Genomic DNA, 11652 nt, shown 5'->3' with positions numbered 1-11652 from the left:
TGATTGATTCTTCTACTAATTGCCAAAGAATCGACATCATTTCTGAAATAATAATGTTTTCAAATCAGTTGACGTGGCAAGATGAGAAAATGGAATCCCTCCTTCGGCTACGGGACGTAACACACATACAACTTTTGTCAGATTTTTCTTCTTTTTGAAGTTATTGTTTAAATGATAACATAATATGGGGCTCAAAAAAGTTTTTCTCGTTTTGTTTGACTGTTAAGCCACGTTCTTTCTCCTTTTTGCGAGTTTGCATCTGCTGAGGAGAGGGAGCATTCTCCTACGACCCTCCAATGAGTCACGGACAAGATGAATCCTGATCGTAAATTGATGTCAAATTTACGGATAGGATGCGATTTATAAAGGGCCTATGGGGGGGGCTATCATTCAGAATTCTGCATTGAATTTGGTTTTATCAATTTATCCGTATTTCTTTAGGCGTCGCAGGGGAATGCTGCGACCCCAATAAAACCCGGACACATCATTGATTGAAAATAGAAAAATAAAAGTTTGACGTGCTGCTGGTGTGTTCCAGTTCCGTTGGAGTCGCAAAGGGAGTCCAGCGACGGTGGTCGCGTTAGCTGTCAGTAGTAGATGTCAACTCACATGTCCTGTGGCGCGATTGATCGAGACCGAATCAACCCCACAAGACTGTCCCCCAGAAGGCCACAACGTCTCACATCATATCCTCTCCGTATATTGGGAACATCTCCCGATAATAATATCATCATATGTTCTCAATAAACGGCGGGGATGTGCTGTAGGACGTTGTCGGGGGCAGTCTCGTGGTGGGGGGTGTGAGGGGGGGCTGATTTGAACTCCGATTTTAATCGCTTGCTGACGCCCTGATGGTAATTATCAGAAAATCGGGAGAGAGAGAGAGCTCAACCCGAAAAGATAACCTGCCGCTGCCAGGCTGCCAGCAACAAATGCAGCAAGAGAGAGAAGTCGAAGCTAAAGGACGTAAGAGAAATAAAGAAAAGAGAAAGAGAGAGCAGTGTTGTTGCAGGTTTTATGGCAGAAGGCTCTTAACTTTATCTTGGAAATAATTCCCTCAGCTTTGTTTTCTCTGAGTACTCACTGGCCCCTCCGTATTTAGGGAGCACTGCCACAACGATGTGATGGAACAGAACCAGTAAGCACGTCGTGACATAATCGTTCCCAGAACCAGAATTAATTACAACACAATAGTCAATAAAAATAAGGAAAATTTCGGGATAAAATGACGGAATCCTTTGACGACGTCGCTTCAATGTCTGCAACTGGAAGAACTTTTTCTGCTTCTCCTTCTCTCCAAGACGATGCTCTTAACATACATCTGAAGTGATCACAGAATATAAGAATATGCTTCAAATCAAGAGCTTTAAGCATGGCTACCTTTTTAGAGTATTGTGACTGTTTAAAGCTTTAAAGCATGAAGGGGTGTTGCTGATTTTGGCGTTCCAGTTGGATCCCGTGTTTGGGATGACTGTTGAGATGCTGCGTATTTTTATCGTCAATTCTGTTGCATAGTCCATTATGGCATCCCGGCATTCCTTGGTCCTTCTGGTCTTTCTCGCTTGGCTGAGCTTCGGTTCGTCGGACTCGAATGATGGTAAAGCATAGACAGAGAACACACATCAGGCTTTCTGCTTCAGTTTTGGGTTACAGAGCAACCCATCTGAATTTCCGCTTCAGTTTTTAGACAGCAAGAATGCTCATTTCACATTCTGCTTCAGATCTTTTTTTTTTTTTCTTTACTTCTTTGTTCACGTTATTTCTCCTTCATGTTTCATTTGAGTCTGCCTTAAAAAATTAGTTTTTGCATGATTCTCTCAAGACCCTAACCACACCATAAAAGATAAAAGATATTTCTTCTCTGGTTCGCTTTGTTGTTTACTGCGTAGGTTCTAGCTGGAGCTTTGTCTCGAAATGTTGCTTCCAAACAAGGAAGAAATATACATTTTACAAATAACCTTTCTAATATGCTTTTAAAATCTGTGTTTCAGTTTTTAAACATGGCCTTGTTCAGCATCTTCTGTATTCAAGGATTTGGGGGCTTATGGCCAGTATTTGAAGTTCAAAAATATTTCTTTTTTTACTTTCTCCTGAATATTTTAAAGAAAGTATGAAATGCATTTTATTTTATTCATTCTTCCTTTACTAAGAATTTTTTAATCGATAAGCATAAAAAGTTCTTGTTTGATACTAGCTTCCCCTGGTCATGTTCCTATGCTGCATGTCATGGGTGTTTGGTAGAGTATGTAACAGATTTGAATATCCATGGAGATTTTCTGCGGAAAAAAAGTGATTTGGACTAAACCTTCTTAGATTCCAACGCTTTATTTTGTTTTTTGAACTTTCATCCTTAAAGGAGCGACATTATTGGAGATCAAGAAGTCGTTTCGAGATGTCGACAATGTATTATATGATTGGACGGATTCGCCTACTTACGGGTACTGTTCGTGGAGGGGGATAACCTGTGACAACGTGACCTTCAATGTCGTTGCACTGTAAGATTCTTTTTTACTAGTCTAAACGACTGATAACAATGTTAACTTCAACGATCCTTGATTTTTTTTTTTCCTGAAGGGAACTCGTTTTTATGGTGGTGATAGTTTTGACGTTTAGTTTTGTTGCTTGATCAAATGTAGTAACCTGTCGGGTTTAAATCTTGGTGGAGAAATCTCGCCTGCCATTGGAGATTTGAAAAGTTTATTATCTATGTATTGTTCCATACCTCTAACTATCAATTGTAAAGTTCAGTTTAGTTGTTCCTTCGAATATTTGCAGATTGGTCTTGTTTAACCAGTGATCTTCTACTTCCGTTTTTGGGCAGAGATCTGAGGGAAAACCTTCTCTCTGGACAGATTCCTGATGAGATTGGTGACTGTTCATCTTTGAAGAGCCTGTAAGTATTGCTTGATAGGAACAAGTTTTTACTTGTCATGCTGGTATTTGATTGTTGGAGTTTCAGCATGCTATTCTATGTTAATAAAGACTTGCTTGTGTGTTGCTGACATTTCAGGGACTTGTCCTTCAATAACATTTACGGGGACATACCATTTTCAATATCAAAGTTGAAACAGATAGAATTTCTGTAAGGCTCCATGCATGTTAGTTGACTTTATTTCAAGTTGTCAATTTTCTGTCTGTCCATATTATAATTTCATTCAATTATTATTCCAGGATTTTGAAAAACAACCAGTTGATTGGATCCATTCCTTCAACTTTTTCTCAGATTCCAAACTTGAAGATATTGTGAGCTTCTCTCCCCACGTATTTCCCCTTTATTTCAATTGGATCTGGTTGAGATGCATGATTTCTGACACCTATGTTCCAGGGATCTGGCCCAGAACAAATTAAGTGGAGAAATACCAAGGCTCATTTACTGGAGCCAAGTGTTGCAGTATCTGTAAGTATAATGTTTGTTTACAATTTTTAGCAAATTGTCATTTTTTCTTTCTTTTTTTTTCTTTTGCAGGTTGTTATATTTAGGATTCTTTGTTTCAATGAGTATTCTCCAATTAGTGGGGTGATATCTTTACGGTTTCTGATTTTGAGGGAATGTTTTCATCCAGGGGATTGAGAGATAACAATTTGGTAGGGACTCTATCTCCTGATATGTGCCAATTGACCGCATTGTGGTATTTGTAAGTTCTTAATGCATTCTCTATCTTACATTAATTATTCCTCGTGTGTTTTTAATGATATGGATGTTTTTTGCTTGATTTACATCATACTCTTGTTGCAGTGATGTAAGAAACAATAGCCTCACTGGAAGTATTCCTCCAAATATTGGCAATTGCTCTGGCTTCCAGGTCTTGTATGTATATCATTTAAGTTTACAGGACTATGGTTCTCAAATTTTGTAGATTGTGTTAATTTAAAGTTCCCTTGTTTCCCATGATTGGTAGGGACTTGTCCTACAACCAGCTCACAGGAGAGATTCCATTCAATATAGGGTTCCTCCAAGTAGCTACGTTGTATGTGATCTAAATTTATTTTGCGTTCAATATTTAATTTTATTTCGTGTTCAAGTTGCATTGTAGCCTGTTTGCCTAATTTTTATGTTTGCCATTTATTGTACATTCTAGATCTCTGCAAGGAAACCAGCTTTCTGGGAAAATTCCACCAGTGATTGGTCTGATGCAAGCTCTTGCAGTGCTGTAAGCGCTGTAATTTTACTATTCTTGGAACTTCATGTGATTTTTAGAGAACTTTTTTTCTTTTTCTTTTGCAAAAATGCAACATAGTCTTATGCAATATCAGTACTTATTTTTTGGTAGTTTTCTTAAATTTTCTTCTTATACCACCCTTGCTGAGGAGTGCCCCATCACTAGGTTCTTTGAGATGATAATATGTATCCTTTTCTTTTTGGAGGGTTTCTGTCTGTGATGCTTAATGTCTATTGTCTTGGATGCAGAGATTTGAGTTGCAACATGCTAACTGGATCTATTCCTTCCATTCTTGGCAATCTGACTTACACAGAGAAATTGTAAGCTTAGTGTAAATTCAATGTTTATTTTGTATAACTTTAGTTTGTCATTCCAAACTTTTTGTTTCCAAGGATTGGAATGCACCCAGTGTTTTCCACATTAAGGCTGATGGAAGGTGTTTCTAGCTTATCATTCTTTGAGCTGCTTCCTTGTCACTTTATTCTTGCTAAAGTGAAATAGAATGTGTTTAATTGGGAGGGGGGGGGGTTCATATGGCAGAATATACAACCAAGAACCACCTAGATTTTCCATTTGTTGTTATCTTGTAGAATAAATGTTGAGGAGTTGCTCAAACATATTTGGTTCTACTAATAACATCCATATGCTCATTTTATAAAAGCTATTTAAAGGGGAGATCTAGAGGCCACCAAATAAATTGTGTATGTTTGTTGTGAGCAGATGGTGTTGATTCTAGTAATGCCATTATATAGGAAAAGAGTGTAAAACTAAGGAAGAGTTTGTCCAAAATAAAAAAGGACCCTGTCCATGGAATCTTCCTCGACTATTCTATTCTGGACTGTTGTTAGTGAAGAGAATGATATGGAAGATGGTGTAGCTAAGGCCAGAGCTATGTGAAAATCTATACATAGTAGCTGATTTATTCCATCATAATCGTTTTTTTTTTCCTTTCTGTTTCTGAGATTGATTTTTCCTTTTAACTATCTAATATTCTTGTACCTTTTAAATCTTGTGAGTATTTTCCACTCGGTTACTGTAAAAAAGGAATTCATTGGAAATTTGGAATGCATGTGTTCTTGTAGGTACTTGCATGGTAACAAGCTGACAGGATCCATTCCACCAGAGCTTGGGAACATGACGAAACTCCACTACTTGTAAGAAAAATTGCTTTGCCTTCTAAGTCTATTTGGTGATGTGGAGTGCTTCACAAGTGTTGTTGGACATTTTAATTAGAGGAACCATCCTCTCAAACTTGAAGATTAAAAAGTTATATGATTTTATAAACTTGACTGCTAATTCTAAATTCAATTATCTATTGGGTTCATTTTTTTTAATTTCTTTCTTCTTCTTCTTCTTCTTCTTCTTCTTCTTCTTTTTATTTTTTTATTTTTTTGTAGAGGAAGGTCTAGAGCTAATTCAAGATTTGGAATGTAATGTGATTTCACAAGTATTGCCTTGGGGGCTATCTGTTAATAGATGAGGTTGCTGAACTGACTTATTGCTTTATCTTTTAGTGGATAAAAATGATTAAATATTCTAGTTTATAGTAAGCTACCCAACTTCATCTTCAGCCATTAAGGGGTCCCCGGCCTTTTAAAATCTTATTTCTTATTCACTAAAAGACAAAACAAAAAGATCTTCAATTTAGCCACTTCAGCTGTTATCAAATGGATCTTTAGAGGATTCTTTGGTGGTAGGGATGTGCTACTGTGTTGTGTACCCCTCTTTTCTTTTTTGTCACCCAATGGAGAAAGAAAAAAGGGGTTTTGGTTTCCTGATATGAACAGTGCAGTTGGAAGACTGGGTAAAGTTGAAATTCCATCTCACTGCATCACTAGGCATCATGTTTTACTAGGCATTTGGGATGATAATCTTTTTCTATTGTTTGCAATATTTGCATGTGCAGGGAACTGAATGACAACATGCTCACAGGGCAAATTCCACCTGAGCTTGGAAAGCTCACTGACCTGTTTGACCTGTATGTCTTGATCAACAAAATTGTTAACTTCTTGAATTTTTTCTATTAGATACAGTTGTCTTACATCATTCAATTCAGTTACCAGTGGAATATTTTCTCACAGAAATGTGGCTAACAACAATCTTGAAGGGCCAATTCCTGATGATCTTAGCTCATGTACAAATCTCAATAGCCTGTAAGCATTTGACCTTTAACCTGCTGCCTAAATTCTTGAAAATTTCATCTATTTGACAATGTGTCTATGGATCTGTTGCAGCAATGTGCATGGCAATAAATTGAAAGGAACTATCCCATCTAAATTGGAAAGGCTGGAGAGTATGACATACTTGTATGTGACACACATCACTCATTGATCCTAAAGAACTAGTTGGAAGATTGATAACCAAATAAACTGATCTTTTGGGTGCAAGATTTTGTAGGGTAAACATTCAATAGAATCTTGTATGCTCTGTGGGTCCTATTTTTTTCCTCCTGCCTCCTATTCCATCTATAACACTTAACTCTGCACATTGCTGGTAACTTATTATTTGATGTCCTTAACCATATAGATACATGCTACTAGAATGAATGCTGAAGATGATTTTAATTACACGTAGATGGGGCAACCATAATTGGAGTGGATATACAAGGGTAATGGTAAAACTTAGAGTGGTAATGTAGACAAAGTATTAGCTTCTTTTACCTTGGCCCAGTAATCCATTATGAGGCGGAGAGGTGCATTTGTGTTGTCTGATCATGGAAAATCAATAAAATTGAAAGAAAGATTTTAGAAGATGGCTAGGTGTAGCCTCATAGGCTGTAAAATGAGGGAAAGAAGATTAAGTAGCTCTGGAGGGCTCCGATGCACCAGTAAGGAGTGACCATATACAAGTAGATGGTTTTATAAGAGTTGGGGAAAGGACAAAAAGTAAATTATTTGAGGTTATTAGATCTAAAACTTTACAACCTGATAGAGGATACTTCCTTTTGTGGTGTAACTGCAAAATAGGATTTGTTTAACTGCAACTGTTTGGCTGGGAAAGGGCTTTGTTGAGTTGAAATATGTTATGTGTATATAGTTTGGCTTTTTTTTTTTTTTTTTACTTCTAATTCTTGGCCACATGCAGAACCTACTCTATAGTTGACAATGTTTTCATTTTCTGTCTGAAGGAATCTATCATCGAACAATCTCAAAGGTCCCATTCCAATTGAGCTATCCCGGATTGGTAATTTGGACACTTTGTAAGTATTAGCTGGCATATAAAACATTTATTGTTCTTTATCACTTCCTTTGTTAACCATCATTTTTCTTTTCATTTTGTTCAGAGACATTTCTAATAATAAGATTAGCGGCTATATTCCTTCTTCTCTTGGTGACTTGGAGCATCTTCTAGAATTGTAAGTGATTTGATATGGTAACTGGTAAGTAGTTCTTTTCTTTGTTCCACTCTAGGCTAATGTCTCCCCCCCCCCCACCCCCCAAATAGGAATTTGAGTAAGAACCGTTTGGTTGGGATCATTCCAGCAGAATTTGGGAACTTGAGGAGTATCATGAATATGTAAGTTATCCTAAACTGTACCACTTGAATGTTATCGAGCTTTCTTTGATCCTTGATATTTTGCAACTAATAAAAAATGAAACTAAGCAAACCATGTTTCTTCATAGCAGAGACCTTTCAAATAATCACCTACTGGGTCCAATTCCTGTGGAACTTGGTCAGCTACAAAATTTGTACTCTTTGTAAGTTAATATTTTCCCTCTACCGTTCCATTTGGACATTATCTTTTGATTAGAATACATAAAAAATTTCCATGGCATTGCTGGAATTTAGTGGATTTTCATTATAAAGTGAAATGTGGGAAGAGATACAACTTACAAAGGATAATGAGAAACTACTCCATAGATCCCACCAACAAATTTTACTTGGTCATTAACAAAAGCCACAAAATGATCTCAGGTTTTGCAACCATATGATCTGCATTTTGAATCTCAACTTTTTTCTTGGTCCATAAGAAAACTTTGGGAATTGGATGGTTTAATCTTCTTCATTCTTTTAAGAACTAACATGGGTTATTTCTGAAATGGCATAAAATGGCAAGTGCAAATGTTCCTCTTGTGGATTGTACTCTATGATCCTTTGATCATAATGGTGTCCTTTTGTTTCCCATTCTGCGGTTTTGATCTTTGGGTGCAAAAAATGACAGGAGAATCAATAACAACAATCTATCAGGGAACTTGTTCCCTCTGGTTAGCTGTTTCAGCCTTACCATCCTGTAAGTTTATTGATATTCTGCAATAGGATCTCTCTTAGGGGTTGTCATACCCCGCTTGTTCATCTTTGTACATTTTTGTTTATATTAATGAAATGATATCTGTTAATTATAAAAAAAAAAGAAAAAGATATTCTGCAATAAGATCTATTGTGTTATCTTCCTTTCAACCTAGGTTGACTGGGGTTGTTTTAATTGAGCATTCTTGCTTTAACATTGTATCAAAGCAGGAATGTATCTTACAACAATCTAGTTGGTGCTATTCCTACAGGAAACAACTTTTCAAGGTTTTTGCCAGATAGGTAAGGCCATTGATCAATCTCTATTTAGATTATACATTTTAGGTTCACTCTATCTTCTACCTCCAAGTTTTGTGGTTTTGATATCAAGATAGTTTGTATTTTATTTTATTTTTTTGTACTTTACAAACATATACATCTTTTTATAGTCTCCACATTCTATGGATGGATAACCATCTTGTATGCAGCTTCATTGGAAACCCTGCTCTCTGCGGCTATTGGATCAGTTCTCCATGCTACACGTCTTTTCCACCAGAACGAGGTAAGCCTGAAGATTTAGTTTGAACCATTTGACAGTGTTTATACCATCTTAATCCAATAAGTAAATGCTAATCATGCCAACATTTTTTCAATTCACATCTGGAAGCTGGGTTGTGTTTGACAGACAAATTACTTTCGTTTCTTGGAGGCAAGAATGAAGAATTTTTGCATTCAAGAGATCCTGTCAAGTGGTTGAAAGTGTCTTTTTAGTAGGGCACATCTTTTTAGTATGTTACTATGGTTCTTTGTTTGATTACAAACCTTTTCCTTTCCTGTTAGCAATATGAGCTATATTCAAATGTACAAGTCACGGAACATTCTGATCTTAGATGTTGGAGTTATAAATATGAATGAACACAATTATTACTGATTTGTTCAAGTAGTGAATTGACACATGCTTAAATTTTCTGCCTGAGTGGGATGCCAACTGTATCAGTACAAGAAATGAAATAACCTTTTATCTTTTCCTTGTCCTTATGATGTTTAACATTGTATGTGCAGTCTCAATCTCCAAAGCAGCAATCCTAGGGATTGGCTTGGGTGCCCTTGTGATCCTTCTTATTATCTTGGTGGCAGTACGCTGGCCGCATAATTCAACACCTTTTCTAGAAGGATCTCCTCACAAACCAGGTGAGATCCCTATACCAAGTTAATATTAATTCAGGAGAACAACTGTGGCAAACATTTGATATACCACAAGTGGCCTGCTAATGACAGAGGAAAACCTGATACATGTAGAGAGTTGGAAGCAACAGATTCCTTTAAGGTGATATTTGCCCAGAAATTAGCCTGATCAGATAAGCTGGCAGAAATTGACATCCATCTGTCAATGGATCTGCCCTGGTCCAAGAAAGTCCATTATGAATTGGTGATTTTTATTTTTAGCTAATTTATATTTACAGAGTTAAATATTCTGCTTAATGAAATTACAGTGAACTATTTGCCACCAAAGCTGGTCATTCTTCACATGAACATGGCTCTGCATGTCTATGAGGACATCATGAGGATGACTGAGAATCTGAGTGAAAAGTATATAATTGGTTATGGTGCATCAGGCACAGTGTACAAATGTGTGTTGAAGAACTGCAGACCAGTGGCCATCAAGAGACTGTACTCTCAACACCCACATACCCTGAAGGAATTTGAGACAGAGCTTGAAACAGTTGGGAGCATCAAGCACCGGAATCTGGTCAGCCTCCAAGGTTATTCCTTGTCCCCCTTTGGGAACCTGCTCTTCTATGACTATATGGAAAATGGCAGCCTCTGGGATCTCCTCCATGGTAAGAATTCAAAGTCTTCAATCTTTGTAGAAGTGCTAAAATGCATGCATGTTTTACTTGCATAGGTCATAAAAAGCTGGTGTTGCAATTGCCTGATCAAACATTATTTGAGGGTTGATATCTTTTCCAGTTATGTCCATAAACCATATCTTTATGTTTGGGATTATTAGTCTAGAAGTTTTTGCCTGAAAGTAGTTTGATCCTTGTTTTGGATGACTGGTAGTTGTAACTGCAAAAGGCCATATGCTTGGAGCTTGCTTTCATGTGTTTATGCATGACATTACACTTCTATCAAACCAAATGCTCTTGTTGCCTGTAGTTATCTTAAAATGCTAATGAGCCAGGCATCTATATAGTACCTGATATGCAGATAAATATAAATTAGATTTATTTCTCACCTGTCTTTCCAGGACCTTCAAAGAAGAAGAAACTAGATTGGGACACTCGCCTTCGGATAGCATTAGGAGCATCTCAAGGGCTGGCATACCTACACCATGACTGTAACCCACGCATAATCCACAGAGATGTGAAGTCATCCAACATACTGTTGGATAAAGATTTTGAAGCCCATCTCACTGACTTTGGAATTGCCAAGAGCTTGTGTATTTCCAAGTCGCACACCTCAACCTATGTTATGGGAACAATAGGCTACATTGACCCTGAGTATGCTCGAACCTCCCGTCTCACTGAGAAATCTGATGTCTACAGCTATGGAATTGTACTGCTTGAACTTTTGACTGGAAGGAAAGCTGTGGACAATGACTCCAATCTCCACCAACTGGTTAGAGTTCTTATTTGTAATCCAGATAATTTCAGTAGGCAATGCTACTGGTTAGCTTGCCACCTTTTGTTTTTTTTTGATCTGACTAAAAATGTTTGCTTCTACTCATTGTTGCATCGTTATGCCAATGGTTTCTCTCAGCCAGTTGCTGTAATTGTGTTCCTTACATCCCATTAATCACAGGTCATGTCCAAGACTGCCAACAACGCTGTCATGGAGACCGTTGATCCAGAAATCTCAGCCACATGTAAAGATCTTGGAGCAGTAAAGAAGGTGTTTCAGCTGGCCCTTCTCTGCACTAAGAAACAAGCCAGCGATAGGCCAACAATGCATGAGGTGACTCGGATCCTTGGGTCCCTCGTGCCCTCAGAAGAAACTAAATGCTTGCACCAACAATTTGCACTTCAAGCACCAGTGTCTCCCACCAAGACCAACGTGTCGAGTTACATGGACGAGTATGCCAAACTCAAGAACCCACACATGGTAAATTGTGCATCCCTGAGCACCTCAGACGCACAACTATTTCTTAAATTTGGAGAGGTCATTTCGCAGACCACCGAGCGACCAAAATTAATGTAAATCTCCAGTGTATGAAGATCTAATATCATAAAATTGAATAACAGCAATTGATGATTTTACTGAA

At 37.5% G+C, this 11652-nt stretch overlaps 1 protein-coding gene across 2 annotated transcripts; it reads left to right on the top strand.

Annotated features, from left to right (window-relative positions):
• The first annotated feature begins 1235 nt into the window (after positions 1–1235).
• On the top strand, positions 1236–11652 carry LOC104609325 (LRR receptor-like serine/threonine-protein kinase ERECTA). 2 transcript variants are annotated; one of them, XM_010275612.3, is made up of 27 exons: positions 1236–1597; positions 2357–2495; positions 2637–2708; positions 2822–2893; positions 3011–3082; positions 3172–3243; positions 3326–3397; positions 3564–3635; positions 3737–3808; positions 3900–3968; positions 4080–4151; positions 4409–4480; positions 5243–5314; positions 6067–6138; positions 6242–6313; positions 6395–6466; positions 7288–7359; positions 7444–7515; positions 7605–7676; positions 7787–7858; positions 8323–8391; positions 8619–8690; positions 8876–8949; positions 9450–9578; positions 9881–10228; positions 10639–11009; positions 11193–11652. In XM_010275612.3, exons 1-27 carry the CDS (start codon positions 1522–1524, stop codon positions 11586–11588), a joined length of 2967 nt encoding a protein of 988 aa, XP_010273914.1. In that variant the 5' UTR covers positions 1236–1521; the 3' UTR covers positions 11589–11652. The 2 variants fall into 2 exon arrangements, with proteins under 2 accessions (XP_010273914.1, XP_010273915.1); XM_010275613.3 differs by lacking the exon at positions 8323–8391 and having other exon boundaries at positions 1255–1597.

This window comes from Nelumbo nucifera, chromosome 6 (genome assembly GCF_055504915.1).
Source record: "Nelumbo nucifera cultivar China Antique chromosome 6, China Antique-T2T, whole genome shotgun sequence".
Taxonomy (NCBI): domain Eukaryota; kingdom Viridiplantae; phylum Streptophyta; class Magnoliopsida; order Proteales; family Nelumbonaceae; genus Nelumbo; species Nelumbo nucifera.
The sequence above is the reverse complement of the archived record's forward strand: the minus strand, read 5'-3'. Positions and strand labels throughout refer to the sequence as shown.